Here is a 22,772-nt window from a genome sequence, read left to right as displayed (position 1 = left end):
TGTCAACGGGACATTGCTCGTCTTTAACCGTTCTTGTTGGTCATGAAAAACAACAACCTCATTTATGTCAAAATCGGCGAGACGCAGAAGATCAGCCAATTGATCGCGTGTTGCATATTTTGATAAATCAATGTCACTCTGAGGCTTTATTTAGCAGATCTTACGTAAATATATACCATTATAAACTATTAACCTGTTTAATGACTTATCTGTGATCTAGTGTGGCCCGGTCAATAACGGTTTCTCAACAAAAACAATGACTTGAATAGTCTCAGATTTCTTTGTAAATTTAGGTAATGTTCTGTATATTATGCTACTCTCACTCAGGTTATTTATCCTGAAAATGATAGTTTTTTTATATGAAATAATCACCCCATGATTACCCTTTACAAACTTTACTTCAATGACGTTTATATCTGCTCTATTAGCATCATAACCATCCTCTTCCTTGCAAGAAATATGTGCTACAGATACTCTGAAATATTTTTTGAAAACAAATTCACACCGTACGAGACTCTCAACAAACTAACGTTACCCTCCCCGGGAATGATGGTAAATGAATCGAGTAGAAATGGTCTCTTCAAAATCTCTTGTACATTGTTCATTTTAGTGTTCAGATTATCAATAGTATTATCGGTATTTATAAGATTATCATTTATCCATGTGATCTCTTCTCTAAATTCTTTAAATGATTTTGATATGTCTGAGATGGACAGGAAAATCATTCCTATTGAGGGTTTAACGCCAACTATATCATTAAGTTGTGTGCGAACGTCAGCGATCTTAGTGCTGACAACTGTTGGATTTCCACAAACAAATCATGACGACCTGAATAATAATCTGATACTTTCTGAGATTACTCATAAACGCGGTTATATGAACAGCATACTCAGCCCGTAATTCGATAAACATATTATTCGTTGTTGACCAGGTCGTTACCATGGCATTACAGTCGTCCACGTACTTCTTTGTTTCGACGTCATCTGCTAATTTCGGTTCTCCCAGTTTTGATGAGTGAACCGGTCACTGAGCCACCTGATATAGCAACATATCTAAGAAACTCTGCAACTGATATATTCGAGCTTTTTATTTTTCCGTCGCCGGTAGATATCACCGTTGGTTGGATCTAAAACTATCAGTATAATATTAACATTAATAATATTGCTGGTCTTTAACTGTCATTGCTGATCCTGAAAAATAGCAACCTCATTCAAATCAACCCCGGTGAGACCAATAAGATCAATAAGTTCATATTTCCTCACATACCTATATAAACCTCACCAGGGCACTTACCAGATCTTCCGTAAATAGCTACCATTATAAACCATGAACCTGTTTAAATCGATGCAGTCTGGTAGTATACTCATGCAAGACTTTATGCGGCGGAGGTGATGAGCTTGACATGGCATTTAGTACCAAAAGCACTTCTGGACCGCATATTGGTGGATCCATTGTTTTCTGTATTGGTAATGCTGCATACCAGATTGGTATGTCACCGGCTACGCCACTATAGCATAAAAATTATTTTGGTGGCTCAAATCCATGCTAATCAAGAGAAATAATTCCATGAGGATCAGCAACGGATGCAACCCAGCGAGTACATGGTGCAGTACTTTCATCGAGATTAATGATTCCGGTTTCAACATGGTTTGGTTTTCACGATAATTGATAACGCAATAAAACACCCCTGAAGATTTTTTTTATCTTTAATCGTCGATCAGCATCAAGTAAATCAAAATTGGACATGGGGAGTTATAACGCAACATCCCCTGCAGTCTCAGACCTTGACGATACAGAGTTCCTGGCAATCTTAGACCGGGTCCCTTTTTTGAGGTGTTTATGCCGAGTCCTTTTGCTTTCTTAAGTGTCATGCCGGCAGCCGTTCCAACAGCACAAAATTCAGCTGCTTTTCAACAGCTGAAGCCGCTACTGCAATTAGCAATGGTAACACCACTAAAAACGAAAATATATCGCCGATTTTTGTTGTGTCTCTGATCTCATTCGCAAAAAGATCAAGTCGAACGCCAGTTCGTGATTTCATGGCGTCATTGTGGTGTTTGAGCTGACATTCAGTCAATTATAATTTATCTGTGCCCTGCAACGTCGCTGATTTCAGAGTTGTATTTGCCCCAGAATTCTTCCTCGATGCGGATTGCAGCTTTTTAATCTGACCAACTGTCAGAGTAACACTGACGTGATGATATGACATTATAACATCATTAATGATCTAATTACAGATCTGCTGAGATCCAATTATATGTTTGGACAATATGTGCATGTTCAGAAAACATTTATAAGTTTTCTACGGGCGCATCAATCACTCTCATTCGTCAACCAGGCACCTTCAAGCAACATTGTTTTGTCTGACAGTATGGCAGCGATTGCTCTTTAACCACCAGCTGGTAATAGTGCTACACAAGTTCGGAAGTGTATGTCGACGACAGATTGTTTAAACAAATTTAAGTCTACAGTGAGAAATAATAGATCGAATAAAGCGTTGATAAATCACGCTGAGATATCTGCAAACCAGAATCAACATTCTGATCATGCTCCGCAAATGACATTAGCCGATGATTAGCGCGCGCAACATAATTGTTTTTAAAATTCAATAACACTTTTTCGGATGGTTCCAGATGTTCATTTATTCTCAGATAAACTTTCCTCACTCCGATAGTATCAAACACCAATGGATATGGCTCTTGTGAGTCTACTCTTGAGTTTTCTTGGAACACTATAAATATATATCGTGGCGCCGACACTCACTGCTGTGATGTTATCTGCCATGAGAATAACCCAGCAACATTACTCTGGACACTGTCTGTGGTCATAGTCAACCATTACAGCGTTGATTTGCCGTTGATATCCATGAAAGAGAGCAGCTGCTATTCTTCAACAACTGATGGCGATTTCGTTGGCATCCACAATGAAAGTCTTGTGAGTCTCACTTTATCAGCATCATCTGTATTGATTCGACAGATTGCATCGTTGTCGGTTGCTTTTCAAACTAGCATTATTGTGTGTTTAGCACAGAAAATAACTTTTCTATCATGTCTGCAGAACCCGAAAATATGTGATAGCGGAATTACACAAGAAAATGCTTCATCGCCGTTTTACATTAATCAACGTGCTAAAAATCCCAGGTTGAAATTTTCATTCATTTATGCATTTCATACCTAATTGTTTTGCAATCGGAATAGCTTTTTGGTCTATACTTCTAAATAAACCTTAAAATACTTATTAACTGCTATCATCGGAGTTCCTCGCATGCTTCCCCTCGGCATTAAAACTTGGACTGCCTACAACTTCCATGCATGATACTTAAATGATAAAATTTCCTCTGGGAGCAAACCCACCCCTCGTTTAGCTTAGGGAGCGCTCACCAGTTAGGATGTACTTTTGAGAGAGTAACGTATGTAAGGTGAAGTTGTTTGCATTTAAAACATGCACAGTGGAGAGAATGGTGGCATACCTCTGCTATATTAATGTAATATGGATGATATTTCTGTTGATATTGTACTTTTGGAAATTGTACATGATCTAAGCACACTGCTAACTAAAATGACTGATCCCTTGTGCTAAAACGTCAGCCTGAATCAGTCAAAAGTACAATATCCATAGCAGCAATTCAAATAGGGAAAATGAATTTTGCCAGACTAGACAATACCAGCTTCTGAAAGCGCAATGAATGAATTACCAAATATATAAAATGTAAAAAAAAAATGTTATCCGCTCTTTTTTTATACAATTTACCTCTGAAGTTCAGGAAGTGAAAATGACCAAGTGGAGCTAGCACTTTTTTTTAAGGTGCACATTTGGATTAAGGTCAATCTGTATACTCTGAAGCCCATATAACACCCATCAATCATACACCAAAATAAAGGTAATTAAATGTTCTTTGAATTATACCTAAGATATACAAGGTTTTTGTTTAGATAGCCAATATAACCAGTGAGGAAAGTCGATGAAATTCTTTTTCTTTAGAATTCTATCCCTATGCAAAATGCGAAACTGTATAGCGCCACCTTAGTCAATCAGGATCACTTCTTCTAAAAGCAAATTCTCTTTAGACTGTCTTTATTAATAACCAATCTGGAAAATATCATTCTATGACTCCTGTTTCAAATGGCCCAATATTTCCCAAAATGTTTGTTTTGGCTTGTCTCAATTATGTCATTTTCTGCTATTTGAACTTACGTTAGCATTGGCTTATTTCATCTGTCTGACCGTTATCGAAAGGAGGGTAGACAGTACAAGCTGCCAAGTTATTGCAAGCCTAGCCCATACGTCTGTCTTAATGGCTATATGACCACAACATAAATTATTTTTCAAAAGTTTGCACCGTCACATATTCTTATAAAGTATATCAAATCATGTCCAATCTTTTGCTTTTCTCAGTAAAGTTTTAGTGTAAAAGTATCAGAATACGTAAAAAAAGTCAGTAATCGACCTAATGAATATTATTTTTTGTAACAAGAATAAACATAACCAAAGTGTGTAAAATTGTGTTCCATTTATTGCAAAAAGAAGCAAAAATAAACAAAAGGACGAGAAAAAAACCCAAATGTTAGTGCTAGAGGAATTATTAAGCGGTCTTAGGGTTCCACTCCACAATTTACTATTTTACATAGATTCTAAATAAAATGTGAATCCTATATTTCGTTTACGAGACCATATGCATGTAATAAATAAACCATAATATGCTTATCTTGTATTGGATCGATCGGTTAAGGATTATTTAAGCATTAAACATTGACTAGGTTCAGTCTATGGCTCAGTATGAGTACCGTAGGGCTGGAATTCGAACTCGAAACTATGCGTTTAAGCAAAGGTATGTATATAACATCGGAGGTGAATTTTGAAAAGTTTAAAATGTCCAATTTTCTTTCAATTTCGTCAGGAAAACTACTCATTACCATACCAAATCTACATATGAATATAAGTGAAGGAAAATAAGTTGGTCAAAATATAAAATTACGAAAGAACCAAATCTTAAGTATAATTTAAAGCATTTTCATGTAGTTAAAAAGTTGGAATTAAATGGTGCAGAATATTATTATTTTGGTTTATTAAAACAATCACAGCATTCGGAAGTTTTTACTGCAAAGGTTGAGCCCCAGGCAGACGATATATGAGCGAGGAAATGAATTTTGTTGTTGCAAGTGTGGAGCATAACCTGTTGTATTCTAAATGAAGTAGCAAGAAGGAAAAGTGAAATAGACTGCAAAAAAAATAATTTGCTTCAGCTTCTCGCAAAAAAATCATTAATTTGTTTTATTATCCAGCAGGGAATGCCATGCTCAGAACGGAAGAAAGCTCTGCGGAATAAATTCAAGCGACTAATGAGAAAATGGAACTGCGTAAGAATTCTCCTCAAGCTGTCAAAAGTGTCAACGCAAGAGAAGGAAATGAACCAGGCTTTCCGAGTCGTTGATAGTCTGGGCAGCGTCTTTATCTTTGATCCTGGCTACAGTAAAAAGGTCATCACGACCTTTGGAAAACTGTCTGACCGGGTCAGGATTATTTTCAGGAAAGATCCTAAAGAAAGAACCAAGGCTGATGAACGGATCCTTCTGGTATGACATTTTTTTTTTTTAAACAGGGAAGCGGGTATGGACGAATAGTAAATTAATTGGTTACTGAAAAGTGAACAAACAGTGTGTTTATGACTATTTTCCAAATTCAACTCACTTTGATTATTCCTTCTACATACATTTTGTATTCATGAATTCAGATATTAGTATTATCTCTAATTAAACATGTCTTTGTGATTATCCGTTTATATCCAGATCTGCATTGTCTACGTTACACCCAGACATATCAAAAGTTGAAAATGGTGACTTGAATAAAGATTTGTTGCCGGTTTAAGTGACGCACACATTACACGAATATCGTAATGTTCACTTTCATTGTAGTTCATTGACAGTTAATTTTTTAAAGGTTTGGAAGAAATGGAATGATGATTTGCAAGAACAAACAACGCGCTTTAAAGTTTCAAACTGATGTTAAACTTTGGTGACTAATGCTTTATTTTTGCTATCTTTAATTTGATTCAGTTGATTTTATTGATAGATTCACGTGTCTTTCAAATAATCAGCATATCCGCCCATGAACTTCAGTATGTTGCCATTATTACATATGGAATAATCTCCAAAGAGATGCTGTCTGATTGCAGACTGTTAACACTGTATCTTTTGTTTGTTTATCATCTCTGGTAGTCCTATTCATTCAAATGTTAGGCAATAATTATATATATATATATATATATATATATATATATATATATATATATATATATATATATATATATATATATATGCTCATTTTTCCCCGTTAACTTTACATTGTCAGAATCGTTCAGTATTCCCAGATATTGAACGCGCGCGACAATGCACATATAGCATTCACGTGCATAAAGGAACTACTTTCTATTGTAAAAAAAAATGGACGCAGACGCCAGCACTCTTGATTTGTACACAAATCATGTACACTCGCGTAAGAGGCTCTTTACGTTGTGGTTGTTTAAATTTGTTTCTGAATGAACTAAAACATGTTTCGTGGTCTGCAAAAAAAACTGTTTTGGCACATTCCGCGTTGATACAATGTTACGGATTTAGGCTAGCTACATTATATAAAAGACGGAAAATAAGGTCCTTACAAATAACATACAAGTGACACGGCATATACTCTCTTCTATAGCTCGTGATAAGAATAGAAAAATAAAATATACTTACAGTTTTACATCCTGAATTTCCTCACAATGTGTTTTCTTAATTCTGCAAATCCGAATTACATGAGCCATGTCATAGGTTTTCAATCTGGATTACACATTTCGAAATTGTGCTGTAATTTTGATGATAAGTCAATTGCATCCTCCTTACTGCACTCAAAATGAAATAAGTATTAAATTCCATAGCGTCTTTTTGATAATTGCAATTGAAAGACTTCATATTTTTCCCACATTATGATTTGAAACATTCAATGACAGAAACACATTTGCAGACGTAAACACGCTTCTCCCGCGCCACTTCAATCCGATGTATTTCATGTATAATTTGCACATATGAATCCAGTCCAAAAACACAATCGTCGAATCGAAACAAAATACCAAAATATATTCATTCCATATCAAATGGAAAAGTTGTTGCAATGCGCATTCATTCACAATATGACTGCACGTTACAATTTTAACTAGACACGCCATTTTCTTTCAAAAATTATGTCGAGCGCGCGATTAAGTTCAAATTTATCTTCGCGGAGTTATGTGCACATTAATAATGATGTTATTGTATAATGACAAATCTGTGCTTGTGTATTTAGTGTGGAATACGGCATTCATTCATTTACGTTGTTTCTTGTAGTGTATTTTGTTTATATAATTAAACCTTAGGGAGAATACAAAATGAGCATGTAATAAAAAGGTTACTGCATTTGTATGGGAAAATATGAACTCGTTTTGTCTGAAGGATATACTACACTCCCAAGGTCGTGCAGTATTCCATCCCAAAACTCGTTCATATTTTCCCATACAAATGCAGTAACCTATAAATATCAGATTGGAATGGGGCCGATACTATTACATAATGACTAATATTTGATTATTTAGCAATATCGTCGGAATTATTAAATTTTATTGCCCTGGGAAATTCTGAAGTTTTCATTATAGAGGATAATTCCACTTGATGAGTAAAATCTGACAACAGATTTGTTATAACGTATCTCGAGCCGAGTTCCAGTATCCGAATATATAGGTAAGTACTATATAACTCATTCATCTAACCTATTTCCTTTGTTGCTGGTATGATTATTGTTCATTTTGTTGTTTTTGTTGTTGTTGTTTACTTTGACGTTTATTTATTAATTTAAAAAAAAATTGGTTTATTTTTTGTAATTGTTTGATGTGCTGAGAGACCAGCATAACTAATAAATTGTTAAATTTACCAGAAGTTTATATACGTTACTGACACGCGTGGTATTGGTAGAACTTTGCTTGGTAAGTCATGTTAAGAATAGGAGCCGACTATATGGACGCGAATGGATGAAAACATTATCTCCCTCCACCCTGCCAACTCCGTGCTATATTATACTAGAATCCTTGTATATACATCTTTATGAATTGTTTTCTGACCCACCCACCCACCGACCCAAAAAGATAATAGTGGCAATTCTATTAATATCGTTGTCGGGTAGAGCGTGTAGTAAGTGTTTATAATGGAGGGGCGGAACTCATGAACTGCCGCCGCCACCACCACCACCACCACACCACCCAGAATATTCTTGCAGTTTAGGCGGTTCCAGATCAGAATTGTATCCATGTAACTATAGAGAAACATAGCACGGGAAGGGTTCTGTTGTTTCGTTCCTTTATGACGAATTTAACGGAGCATTAATAAAGAGATATAGCATGTTGTGGACATTATGTTGCTGTTTTTAAAGATGGCAAGGCAAAGTAGATGAATTCAGATATAATTTAACATTTTTGTATTTTGTTGCATGATACTTTACCGAGCTCTGCAAAACTACCTTCTCTCTCATCTCGACTGGATTAAAATTGGATGTAACACTTTAGTAATCGCCCCTGGGTCGAATACAGATTGACCAGAAAATGTCAAAATTTTGGTTATCTTTCATCTCATCAGAGAGTGATAATCTTGTACCAGATCACTGGAATGTTCAAGTCTAAATGGATGTTTATATTGTCACAGTAAATGGAAAACCACGTATATTTATTTAAGTACGTCTTTACTTTCACAAGAAAAATGGTGCTAATTCTTCAAACAATGCATGACTTTGCAACATATTTAGAATTATCATGATGTTGAGACAATAGTTTGTTGGTCTTTATTTAAGGGGTCATTAAAGTAACAACCTTCCAACATCTTTGTCCAATCACAAATCTTGAATTTGATACACCCTCTAAAGTAATTTTCTAAAAATGTAGGTTTCACTGAAACTGGTTTACGAGTATAAAAGTTAATTAAAATTGCAGAGACGCTTGGACTTCTTCGTTCTGATGTTTGTGCATAGCATTTTTTGTGTGACAGGTAATTAAATACATATTAAAGTATCTGCCGACATCTTTGATAGGGCGTGTCGATGCATCAATGAAGCTGTGTAGTCTTTGAAATACCAGCTACCTGGGCGGAACGTTATTGTGACTATTTATATGCAATATATTTAGTGCAAATTATGTGAGAAAACGTTAAATTAGAGAATTACTACAGTATTTAAATATAATGGCATAACTTCGCAGATCGATATGTGTAGTACTTTAACAGAAGGTATGATGCAGGTATTATATTGCCCGAGCATTGCAATGTTTTTATCGTTAAAGAATATTGAATCTCTATTTCGATTAAATTAAACATACATATTTGTCAAACATGATCAACAGAAGTACGATTATTCAGATATATTGATAACTTAATCGACATGGGATTCTATCGGAAGAATAAAGACGTACACTCGGTCAGGCGTAGAACAAAATGCATGAAACGTAGGTGCTTAATAATGTGCAAGAAAACTGCAAGTCGACAACGCTAGCGAACTTACCGATGAATTCATTAACATGAGCAGTGAATACGTCACCTTTGATAGTGAATGTAGTAATGGATAAATCAGTTACACAAATCAGTTACACAAATACTTTCAGTATTAATATAACAATGGTGTACACACTCACCGACCTTGTGAAGAAATGTGAACAAGTATACAATGAGCAGAAAGCAAACTGGCTGGTTCTTTGTGACGAATTTGATGTTTAATCAGAGAGATCAATGTATTAATTATATGTATAAGTGTCACAAAATGTTTGCAATTATTGGATGCCAAACGCAAAAAGACCGGTATACAAGTTGGTATCCAACTGTATAACGGACATGGGATAATTCCCAACTGCAGCTTAAAGGAAACGTTATCTGAGTTGCCTATTTGGTCCGGATGGGAACGGTGAGTTAGCTTATTTGGCAGAACGTAATGTTACATTAAAATCCAACTTCTCAGGTGAAAACAAGTATCATACAATTTATGACCATCAATTTAACCACTATCCCCTGGATTATGAACTGTTTCCTTCTATACCAGGGTAAGAACAGCAGGAGGTAATGGATTATGCACTGTTTACTTCTATACCAGGGTAAGTACAGCAGGAGATAATGTGTTATCTGAGTAGAGTCACATAATCAACATTACCATCCATGCAGATCTCTTCGCGAGTATTATCGAGCGAGCAAGCGAAGAAACGTCTACGCGGCGAATATAGAACACACTGAAATAATGACGAGGATTGAAGCAATTGATGTTACTGACCCTGGTAAAAATATTGGAAAATGTATTGACGGAATGTGCGATTATACAATGATTTCCCCTTATACGCCAATTTTCTGACTGTGGTTCAAAAAAGGCAAATCGGGTGAGAAGCTTGGATATGATTACCAAGCGATGAAGCTGATATTCTCGGGTGATCTGGACACATAGATGAACAACGGCTGGTTAGATCAACTCTAAACCAATTGAAATAATTTGAGCAAGAACGTGGACTAAAATGCCATGAGGCACAAAAGGCAGATTTACTTATGTTAGTATTTATCACATTCAAACCACATCTTAATATAAGACAGCTTCGTGCAACAACAGCACTATTAAATATAAAGATTAAGCCAAACGTGAGGAAATTGCACGCATGATCTATGATGAACAAAACCGTAGAGGCCTAGCAGCTACTAATCCGGTTGGAGCCCTTGAGTATGTTCACCAAGTTGCAGAACATAAGTTTCTTTAGCACTGTCGTGATCTTCAAGACTACATGAAACATGATCCCAGACGTGTATAAACCAAACAGAGACGCTGGAAAAATTTCTAACAAACATGCGTCTGGGAATTTTATCAACTTCAAAGCACATGAGCGAAACAGCGCTGTCGTACGGATTGAAGGTTGACATTGTTCTCTGTACATTATGTATTTAACATGTCTGGTCATGATGCTAAAGATGGTCTTTCACCATCTATAACATCACAGCCGTGTTTTCATTTTGATGCCTGTGTAATCATGAACCATAAAACACTGCGGAAATCAATAATTATATTAATCAAAACTGTGCAAAGATCATCATGAAGTCAGAAAAATATTCCCGTTCAGGATGGATGATTTTCATATTTTTGAAAGATCAGTTATATATTGCAAGCACCAACTTTTACGCGGATCGAACTATATCATCACCAAAGTAAATTCCACAACGGTCAGTATTCAATGTGAAAATGATGACAACCAATGTTCCCAATGGGCGCTTTTGTCCTATTTGCATCCCGCAAGCATGGTAACATCGATTTACAAGTGAAAATTACTGATCTAAGCAAGTTTAAATGTCTTAATCCTGACATCGCCATCAATGCGTTTTGATTAGAATAAAGGTCTGCCGCCAATTCTCCCATTCGCAATGAAATACGCGCGGTACAATTATTTATTTGTTGTTGCTGACCGACGTCTATGATGCGGTATCATTATGTATGGATAAAAGATTTTCCGAGATTTGGTTTACCGACATGGCAACCACGAAAGTAACGAGATGAAAATCCCACAATTTGACATTTTCTGACTCTTATCTTCCCACATATGTAACTTATACGATGTGTGAGAGTGCTCGTTGAAAAGCAAAATTTCCCCATATTCAAATGGCACACTGAATGCTGAATATCATCAAATATAACGCATTAGGAAATCGTGATTATGTGTAAAATACAAGATGCATGAGTTGCAAACTTTACTTCTTTTTATCTAATTGACTAATAGGATATATGTTAGAAGACTTTAATCTCACTATCTTCAATCGGATCATAAATATGTCCTTGCTTTTGCCACATTTTAGTTCAAAACTTGCATCGGATGCCTGTGGGTCTTTTTAGTAAATAGTGTAGAAGGTAAGTTATCTGGTTTAGGATTGCATCTTGAAGGGCTATGAGCTGGTACCTGAGGCTTAACGACAAATGTTTAGGAACTATAAAAGGAAAATGGACAAACTCATGTCGAATTTGCAAGAGAAAAAAAGCAATTATTTGATGGGTGGTGCTTAGCCAAGACAGTTGCTTAAGATTACGAAAATCTCAGACAACTCAAAAACTGGGTCCATATTGACGTTAAGACTTGATGGGCATCACATTTTTTTGTCAGTAAGTCTTCGACTCAGCAGCCATCTGAAAAAAGGTATGGCAGCCTAATACAAGTTTCTACAAACCTCAAAGTGGTACAACCTTTAGGAAAAAAGTCTCTGATAAGATTTATCAGAAATCCTTATATCTTTCTGCGTGCTATACTTTTAACTGTTCGATGTTTTCCTTTCTTTAGTATTTATGCGCTGAAGGTTAATGTTAGAAAGAACCAACGCAATATCAACAGTAGCATCTGTGTTTCCATGTGTAAATATGTGTTCCTACATGACTGTTGACCACGCATTTCTTATCGATTATCTTTTTGTTTTCAAGAAGTAATCATTACATTAGTGAAAACCTGCCGTAACTATTAGACGCGAGATTGTGTTTAATGTTTTTATCTTTCTTTCGTCTCTACAATTTCATATAATGATGGTGACCTGTTATTATAATTACAACATTAAGTCAGCACTGGAAAACTTACAGTCATGCTTCAGCTGTACATAGAATAGTAATGTGTAACGAATACAGATATTGGAAGGCGGGTGTAGAAAGAACATATTGTTACAATATATGCAAACGTGATGCGATACTATGCGATAAGAAGTTAAGTTCCAAAGACAACTCAACATATTTCATCAAAGCCAAGAACACCTGCTTTGCAAGATTGTGATTTACGTTGTCTCTTAAATGTGTAGTATACGTTCTATCATTTTTCTTTCCTACAACAGGAAGTCATTGACAGGTTACCTCTGTTTTCCAATTATCCATCTCGAGTGAAGCAAGATCTAGCGCAGGTCATGGTGTTTGATACTTTCGAGAAGGGCCGTATCATCATTCGACAGGGTGATCCGGGTACACGCGTGTACTTCCTCCTGTCTGGACAGGTGATCCTTATACAAACCGAAACAGATCCCAAAACTGGTGAAGAAACTTTTTATATTCTTCATTCGAAATAACTCGTTGTGTGTTTGCAAACCACACACAAGATGTGTATTATACGAGTCTGTCTCGTGTGTCCTCAAAGAAATAAAGCTGTGCTCGCCAATTAAAATATGCAAAATTAGTATGTGGGGGATGGGAGTGGTTTCGAATCAGTAAATAAGGGTCCTAAGGTGTTCTATTTCAGTTGTTTGAGACACGTTCATAGTACTGGTATCCATTATAATAAAGAAAATATGTTCTGTCTCCTGCTAGTATAGTGTATGCAATGTACTACGGGTAATGCTGTTTAAATCTATGCGATATTCAAAGGTGTTGCAAAAACATTAAAGTGAGATCAAGAGTACAAATATTAAGGTACATTTAACTGATGTGATTTGTCGTCCAAATACAATCCTGACTATCCTTTAACAATATCTTGAAAAAAGCCGTTATGTATATCTATATTGTGTACTTAATTTTTATCCATGATTGTAGATTGTAAGAGTCATCTGAAAACAGCATATTACGTATATAACTTTTGTCCATGATTGTAGGTGTATTTTAAGATAATATTTGCAAACATGTTAACATGACCTTTTGAATTGTATATGTTCTAGAAAGGGAACTTTTGGACAGTTTGGAGTATTTTTCCAATAAAATGAGTTTTTTCTTCAAACAAATGAATTTGTGACATACGGTCAAGTGGTGATATCTATATGGTTCTGAAATAAACTAAATTCTTCAATCCTATCATATCAGTTTTTTAGTTGTTTTCATTTATAATTTGAGATGAATCATTTATTTAAATTATTCATTGAAATTGCAAAGTGCTAATTGGCTGTTAGGTCTAAAGCACTATTTAAGGATTATTGTAAATTCATTATAAGACATTCTGGATTATATTATTGTGATGCATCAAGACTGTTGGCACAACTGCACATTCAAGACTATTGGTACATCAAAGCAGTCCGTACCTGGAATTCATCGAGAACACTACACTTTTGGACTTATGGTAGAAGTATTAGGGTTGTTTGAAATTTAATCACAATAATGTAAGCTCCTTTTAAATTTTCAATCCGTATTTTATAGAAATACATTTTTGTTTGAATTTTACTAACCTTGTTGGTTTGGCTTTTTTTTTTTTTTTTTTTTTTGATTACTTAGATTAAGACCATAGAGTTCTAAAAATGCATTCGTGTCCATATGATATGTATATTTTCAAATAAACGAAGCTCTTAATCCAAAGTTTCTTGTCTGAAAATAAAATGGGTTATAAATTCCGAAACTTTTTATTTAGTTGGGGATTTCTCAATTTTTGCATGGGGTGGAGGATGAACCAACTGTTGAAATGACGCTAGGGTCTGAAAGAAATCAGTTCGTACAAATTTTGTTATCCTCAAATATGTGCAAGGTTAAATAATGAGTCGAGCGAGGAGTTGTTGGGTTTCAGGTTGTTACTTAAATCGAAATAAAGACATTTATATTTTGTATGGAAGTAAAGGGAAACGATATCGCTTCAAAATGTAACCCATTAGCACATCTTTTAAGTCAACTTCATTCCAATATTAAAGCAACAAATTAGTTTATAATAATTTCCTTGAACACAGGTTGTAGCGAATTACGTAAACAAAAAATATGTGTAAGTAGTCAACTTTTATTAGATCTATACCGTTATGTCATTTACGGCAATATGAATATATAATCTTCCACAGCAAGTCTTATCTGAAATTAACCTGTACGTGCCGATCTTCTTTCACTTGGCTTGGTTTGCCCCCGTAAAAACGAAATACTCCGCTCATCGCAAATTTGTATTGCTACAGAATAGAGAGCGTTCATAATAAGCGTTGACAAGAGCTTAAGCAAACTAACCTTACCGAAGAAACGACTATACTGAATGATAGCGTGTGTGTGACTTGATTTTTAACGTAACTTTATCAATTTTTCAGTCATATCGCTACGATGTCTGCAGTGTGGCAGTTTATAGTGATGTCTAGCACTGGGGCATCACGTCGCAGACATTTAGCATGATGCCCCACCCAGTCACATTATCCTGGCACCAGGCCGACCAGTCCTAACACTAACCTCTTAGTGCTGAGGGCCTGGAGAGGCAGCTGTTAGTACCATTTTTGTAAGTCTTTGGTATGACTCGGATGGGGATTGAACTCACTACCTCCCTCGTCCGAGGCAGGCGCTCTAACCACTAGGTCACCGGAGCGGTTCTGAATGATAGCTAGCCCAGTGTTAACGTCACTGAGCAATTTTATGAATAGTAAACAATTTCACTCAAGAGCACTTTTAGTGTTTATTTTTAGTTATTTTGCTTCTTTGCTAGTGATCTGTTTGTAAAGTAACTCAGTTTCTCTCTTTATTAGATCTGTTACCTAGCTACATATGCAGGCTTCAGTAGTCATCGTTCAAAATTATAACTAGAACGCTTATTGTTCTGTTCTTATATTTTTTCTTGATAGCATCTTTCTCAGCATCATGATTCATATCAGCCTATATAATACATGATTATTTTAAGCAATTTCCTATCTCTAGGTCCATCATACTAGTCTTCCGCGCGTAGTGCTATGTTGCATATGACGTAATTGTCATCGTTTGGAAGCAGAACTCTATTCATATTCGTTTCCGTCGCATTCTTTCAATCCTTCTAAGAGTTTATATGCTTTGTAAAGTTATTTTTCTGCCGTTGTGTATCATTGGTATTACGAAATGAAAGCTGTCATGGTTCATAACGTGGAAGAAGTTTCTCTTAACTGTGACAGTCCATCGGATTTTCATTCAGAGTGCAAATTGTGCTTTGAGAGACATCATGCCGGTAATTTATACACGGCGTGTTCTTGATAAGTCATGTATTTTCAGAATATACGAATAGATCGTATTGAAATTAACCCACGCATGAATATATGTTTTGTTCTGTCTTCCCTAATTCCAGTGCACCATCTTATCGATCAGTAGTTCATTTATTAATTCCTTTTGAATTTGTTCTGAGGGCACGCAGGCCCTTCTGCTACAGATAATTGTGTAGGAATATCGGTTCAGCAACCTTCCACAGAAATACTTCTGCGCGATTGACATGCATGTTATACACCTGTACGTCATGTTATACACCTGTACGTTGTTCAATCAGTGGCCCTTTATCTTTAGTGGTAGGGACCGTTTCACCATTTGTCACCCATTCTGGTTCTTTGACTGCCTGCATACGATCTGGAAACTGTGTACAGCTTACTCAGTATGGATGCTTATGGACTTCTTTTAACACTAATGTATGGACTCCGTGTGGTCATGGTAGCTTTCCAGTCAAATATACATTATTTCTAGCTTTGAATCTTATAGATTCCATTTTTTTGGGGTCATGTCTTAATGGTGTACCACATTTTAAAACGTTCACAATTTCTATAAACTACCGCATTACATGGTCTTTGCATGATTTGCCACATAGGTTGTTCGAACAACCTGATAGTCGGTTGCTTTTCTGTGGCAACATTGTCGTCATTCTTGCTTTGTCATCACCAAATTATGACCAGAGGGGAATGCCTGTTTGTAGTCATGAAATTGAATTCAATTAAAATCCATTTATGTTCAAAATAATAAGAAAGTTTGTTACAGGTTACATGAAGGACTTGAGTAGTATTGTTATTATTATTATTATTATTATTATTATTATTATTATTATTATTATTAAGGTGCAAAACGAACGATTCATCTGAAGACGCTTACAGGCGGATCCATATTTGGAGAAATGGCTCTAATCAGATCCATCCGTCGCGATCACACTGCAGTTACATCAGGTACTTATTATAGTGATAATGTTTTTGCATAAAAGGACGTATTGCATAATTGGTGTTACCTTTTTCTGGCATCTTGTTTAAATCGTATAATTTGACTCGGAGACATCATGCACACCCTACTTTATGTCTCAAAAACGTTATAAAGCCTACAATTTATCGTTTTGTGATGTCATTTATGTGACATTGCTTGCATCGCCATAACGCGTGCTTCAAAACTCATTTAAGTATGCGAAATTATGATGCAAAAGACGACACTTATGGAAATACCAAAGACGAGAATCTCAGTGAAGGAGATATCTTTTTGCATACGAGGTAATTCCACAACCTGTGTAGGAGGCAGCCAAACACCCCTATGCTTTCAATGGAGTTTAGCAATGACAGTGGACAAAATTTATCCTGATGTTCATTTGCCTATTATGTAACAGGAGTTTCTACCAAATGTTATGTAATGACTTGGATTTATAATGTCCCGTCCTCAACAGGTGTCAATCCTGCGAAATTCCAAATAGTAGTTACTATTATTCTACGTTTTACTAAAATTAATTTTCATAGCATTCCTAGATTTTAAATATATAAAATTCTGTATTTATTCATATCGCCAAATAACCAAAAGAACTTGCCAAAATATGCTGGAGGTTTACTAGAAAACAAACGTTTTAATATGATATGTCTATTTAATTTAATTTGGATTGTGTGTTGACTTTTCTCCATGATTAAATAATATTAAAAATAATGTTAACAGAAATGATTATATATCTGTAGTGGTTGACCTTTTACAGTAATTGGTTTAAGACGTTCCTTACTAATGTCGTGTTATATATGACTTCATTTTCCTAATTATTAATTATTATTTATTCGTTAGAACAATCCATGCCACTCTATGCGCATATTTAACATTTTCACACAACAAGACTATACAGATAATTGTAATTTCTTGGCACGTTTTAATGAAAAGACTGAAACGATCTTCTGGATACATACCATTCTGCCGACTTTGTTTATAGAAAACAGAAATAAAAATCTTCAAAGAATGAAATGGAAAAGATTAGAATTTACAAAGAATAGGATTATTCCCAAAATACTCCAACTCTCAGGATACAGACAAAGTTTGTTTGTGTCTGTCTTCCCGGGTAACCTTTATAATGATTATTCTGTCGGGGATATACTGAACCTCACCCAAAATAGAAAAAGCAAAGGGCATCTAAAGCAATCCTTTTCAAATGCCTTTGCTCACATCTGACAGAAAATTCAGAAACTTCTCCATGCTACATATCTGATTTTATCTTTTTCTGATTAACGTTAGGAGAAACATAAAAATGTGAAATTCTATTTTACCAAATTATGTATCACCCAAGTCAATGCAATGTTGAAATTTATCTTGGGATTATAGGGAAGTAAATCCATCTGACCGTCGTCAGGAATTCACGAAAATCGACAAATATTTATCATCGTTCCGTCAAATGATTATTAAATAATTATAGGCTACTGCATTTGTATGGGGAAAAAATGAACGAGTTCTTCTGGGTAATACTGCACGGCCTTGGGAGTGAAGTAATAGTCAAATAGAACGAGTTCATGTTTTCCAATAAAAATGCAGCAACCTTTTCATTATATACTCATTTTGTTTTTTCTCTCTATGGCTTAATTATAACAAATACACTACAAGAAACAAAGTAATTGAATTTATGTTATATTCCAAAATAAATACACAACCACAGATGCATTAATACACTGTAACATACTAATGCGCACATAGCACCTCCCATCGACAATGACCTTCGTCGCGATCTCGACTTTAGTTTTTTTTAAATTCTCTTTAACTCTACTTAAAATTGAAACTGAGAGTCATATTGTGAATGAATGCGCACTAAAACAACTTTTTCTGTAGGTCTGGAATATACGGATTTTGTTTTTGTTGATCCAACTCAATTCTGCTCTTCTGTTTGTGACTGACTGGATATATTCGGTCAATTCCGTAAGATGTACAAGTGATTTGAGCAGTTGAATCAATTGCATTTTTTCTTTCATTGATTGTTTTGAATCATATTGTGAGAAAAATATGAATTTTTAAATTGAAATTATAAAGAAAGTACGCTCCGAGTAGATTCAAGATACAAAAATGCAAGTAAAAGTATTGTCATTCTTATTAACCGATAAGGAAAACGCATGTTCGTGACCTTTCATTTGCAAGCTCATTGCTGGAGGGACCCAAGCTATCACCTGTATGGCTTCTATCGCTTGAATTACATACATAAAAGGAAAATGTGTATTTCTGGTCTCATTTAAATGCAGTGATGAAAGATACTGGATATGAAATCACACAAACTCCACCAGATGATTATGATACCTGGTTAACAAAACAAAATATGAAAATCAATCGTGTCGGTGCTGACAAAGTTGCGGTTGATTAGCTTTTGAAGACCAGCATCGGTGAACGAATGAAACGCGAACAACTTAATATTGATAAAACTGAAGAAACCACAACGAAATATTACAAATACAACCTCGAGGAGAAATTAGAACCATTTGCCGAAACAAATCATATATAAACAATCTTTTTGAATGTAACGTTGGAAAGTTACCAGCAGATGAAATTGAAACACTGTTCAAGAAGTCCAACCAACTAATACGGGCCCAAAAAATAATTGTTGATAAATTTAATAACGGTCGTATGATAGACAATAAAATGTTTTGATCAGATAAAATAACCCCGCGTGAAAGGATAAATACAATAAGAGGTTACCCAACCATGTTAAATCTGTCCGACATAGTTCAAGATAATCACAACGAAATTCAGTTACGATCTGCAGAGATGATCTTAAAAATCGTATAGAAGTAATGATACACGATAAAGATCAACTGGCTAAATATAACAATCTGATCAAGAACTGACTAAATATACTTCCTGAACCCAGAATTCAGTGAATGATATTAACAACCAAGAGTATCATGGATAAAATTAAACTGATTTAAAAGGGATCTAGGGACACTTTGACATCTAACGATAAATAACATATTAACCGAGGTGACTACACATTAACATATCCTGTCTGGCCTAAATCAGACTTTACTGATGATGAAACCTGGACGAATACGAAAAATGACTGTCAGGGATTTGATGGCGGAAATAATATCACAATAACAGATGAACATTCAAAAATATTAACATTTCATTTCTGGAGTTTAAACAAATGGTTTAGTATGTTTGATGAACAAAATATGACATAATACATATACCTATTATTCCTCGATACAATCAAGGACGATGCAGCAGTTATTTTATCATTCTGATATCTCTATCGTTGGTGGCGGAAGTACACAATTATATATATATATATATATATATATATATATATATATATATATATATATATATATATATATATATATATATATATATATATATATATATATATATCTGTGTGTGTGTGTGTACTTCCGCCAGTCATGAAATATGTGAAGTATTTTTGTGTCAAACAACTTACACATTCATGGCTAGTCATAAATAATATTGTAATAAATTATAATTCTTCTTTACTGATGATAAAACATATATTTTTAGAAAATTTAATTTTTCATTCTGAGGCTTCTACTATCAATGTTGAAAGATCACAATTATCTATAATATTATAATTTTGTTGACTTTCAACAATCATATTAAACACGAGATGAATTAGCACGAAGATGATTACAAAACAAATTCGTCCTTTCTAAAACAATTAACAAATAATTAGAAATTACACACACATATATAATATAATATAATATAATATAATATAATATAATATAATATAATATAATATAATATAATATAATACTTGTACACTTTCGCTAGTCATGAAATATGTGAAGTAATTTTGTGTTGAGTAGAATATCATGATAAAACAATTATTTTGTTATTCTGAGGCTTCTGTCGTTGATGTGAAAAATATATAAAAACATCCTCATTGATTGTTTGACGAAATAATCAACAATAACAAACAAAAAACAAAGATAAAAATAAATTAATAAACTTTCGTAAATTATTCTTCACAAACAAAAGCAAGATAAAAATAATTATGCTAAATTTCAAATATTCTTCACAAACAAAAACAAGATAAAGTATTTCATGAATTAATTTACTTTGCTTATTTGTGAAAAATATTTCACGATATATAACACATGTACATTCCACACGTATTTAATTGAAAAATATTCCGCGAAGAATAACATGAATTACTTTATTTTGTTTATTTGTGGAAATCATTTCGCGAAGAAACTCATGAATTTCTTTGTGAATTATTCTTCACAAACAAAAACAAGATATAGTCATTCATGAATTGCTTTGTGAATTATTCTTCACAAACGAAAAATGATAAAACTAATTGATGATATTTTTTGCGGAATATTTTTCAATTAGACACGCGGGGAAAATATTACACATGTTATTTATCGTGAATTATTCTTCACAAACAACAAGAAGATAGAGTAATCCATGAATTTTTTTGTTACATATTCTTCACATTATTTCAGAAAAAAAGTAATATTTCACCAGCAAGTATAATTAATTATTTTATCTGAACAAAAAGTAATTAATTATTTATTATGACAATTTTTTATCATTTACATTTTTAATTTTCTTCGAATAATTTTTTTGTGAACAAATAATGTATCCGGAATTTTTCAATGGCCAGGATTAAGTAATTAGAGTACTACCCAGCAGAATCTCCTGAGCAATTTTATTTCTTCATTGATTGATTCTTCGCCACGATTAATTATTATACGTCTGCCATTCATGGAACTCGGACAAATTAAAATATAACGATCTAATGTTACAATTACAATACAGTTATTACATTTACTATCGACTGAGCCATTAGGAGTAATTTCATGACTTCGTTCGCAAATGTTGCAATAATGACTGGGTTTTCATCTCACTTTATAACATTAACGCTACGTGAAACTATACCAATTAACTGATAGTTTTTTCCGGTTAATTCATCAGAAATTATTTTCATGTCTTCATCTGGTATATCATGAGAATAATTAATGATTATAACATGTATTTTCTTTTTCATTGTATCTTACTTTATGCGAATGTGAGTTGGACATGCAAGTAATTTAGATGTAGAAACAAGTTCATGCGAAATACATCTTTTGCATTTTGTTATTTTACCCGGTTTATAAGATCTCTTATTCGTTAGTTTTATACTATGACGTACAGCCTGTAAATTTACACGTCATTCTGCATATCCTTTTTAGGTCTTTTAGTTATTTTTGTTGTTGTTGTTGTTGTTCTAATGATACAGGTGTAGATTTACACATAATATGATATCCATTATTTGTTTTGAAAAGATAGACTTGTGACCGCGAGCAATCGCACAACTTCATAAAATAATCAATGCTATCATCAGTGTCTATCAGTATTCATCCATTCGCCTAATTTATCCTCATAGTCTATGTGAGTATGTATCCATCTGAAGCATGAATGAATATCGAAAATCGGATATCTTAGTCTAAACTCTGGTATAATTTCAGTGACCGAATACTCGTTATTATATTATCAGCAACTTGTTCAAAATCATCATCCAACGCAAATATATAAAATTTATTAAAATGTTGGATTATTACTCCTTGAAGTATATATTCGAAAATAAATATAATTCTTAAGGCGTTTATTACGTCAGTTTTACTATTGACATAAACCGCCTTTTCTAATAAATATGTTCATCAAGGAATAATAATCTCTGAGAATAAAATATTTAGCATTTTCTATTCATTCGTCCTCATTATTTTCCTCAAATAACATAGTAGAATAAAAAAAATCGATCATATAAAATTCCTTGACTTTATCGCCACCGATTTTATTAATATTGATTTTACCGACATTGATGACTTTTTTGGTTATCAATATCTGAGTCTTCCAAAGCGTGA

At 34.2% G+C, this 22,772-nt stretch overlaps 1 protein-coding gene across 1 annotated transcript in view; it reads left to right on the top strand.

The window, feature by feature from the left end:
* Positions 1-22,772, top strand: part of LOC149797399 (uncharacterized) — a 59,056-nt gene that overhangs the window by 19,738 nt on the left and 16,546 nt on the right. The window contains exons 3-5 of the mRNA XM_089960409.1: positions 5,283-5,573; positions 12,873-13,065; positions 16,755-16,859. Coding sequence (XP_089816535.1) covers positions 5,283-5,573; positions 12,873-13,065; positions 16,755-16,859 — 589 coding nt within the window. The remainder of the gene's footprint in view (positions 1-5,282; positions 5,574-12,872; positions 13,066-16,754; positions 16,860-22,772) is intronic.

The sequence above is a fragment of the Sinohyriopsis cumingii genome, chromosome 6, assembly GCF_028554795.1.
Source record: "Sinohyriopsis cumingii isolate HCF-2022 chromosome 6, ASM2855479v2, whole genome shotgun sequence".
Classification (NCBI taxonomy): Eukaryota; Metazoa; Mollusca; class Bivalvia; order Unionida; family Unionidae; genus Sinohyriopsis; species Sinohyriopsis cumingii.
Note: the sequence above shows the minus strand (reverse complement) of the source record. Positions and strands in the feature narration are given on the sequence as shown.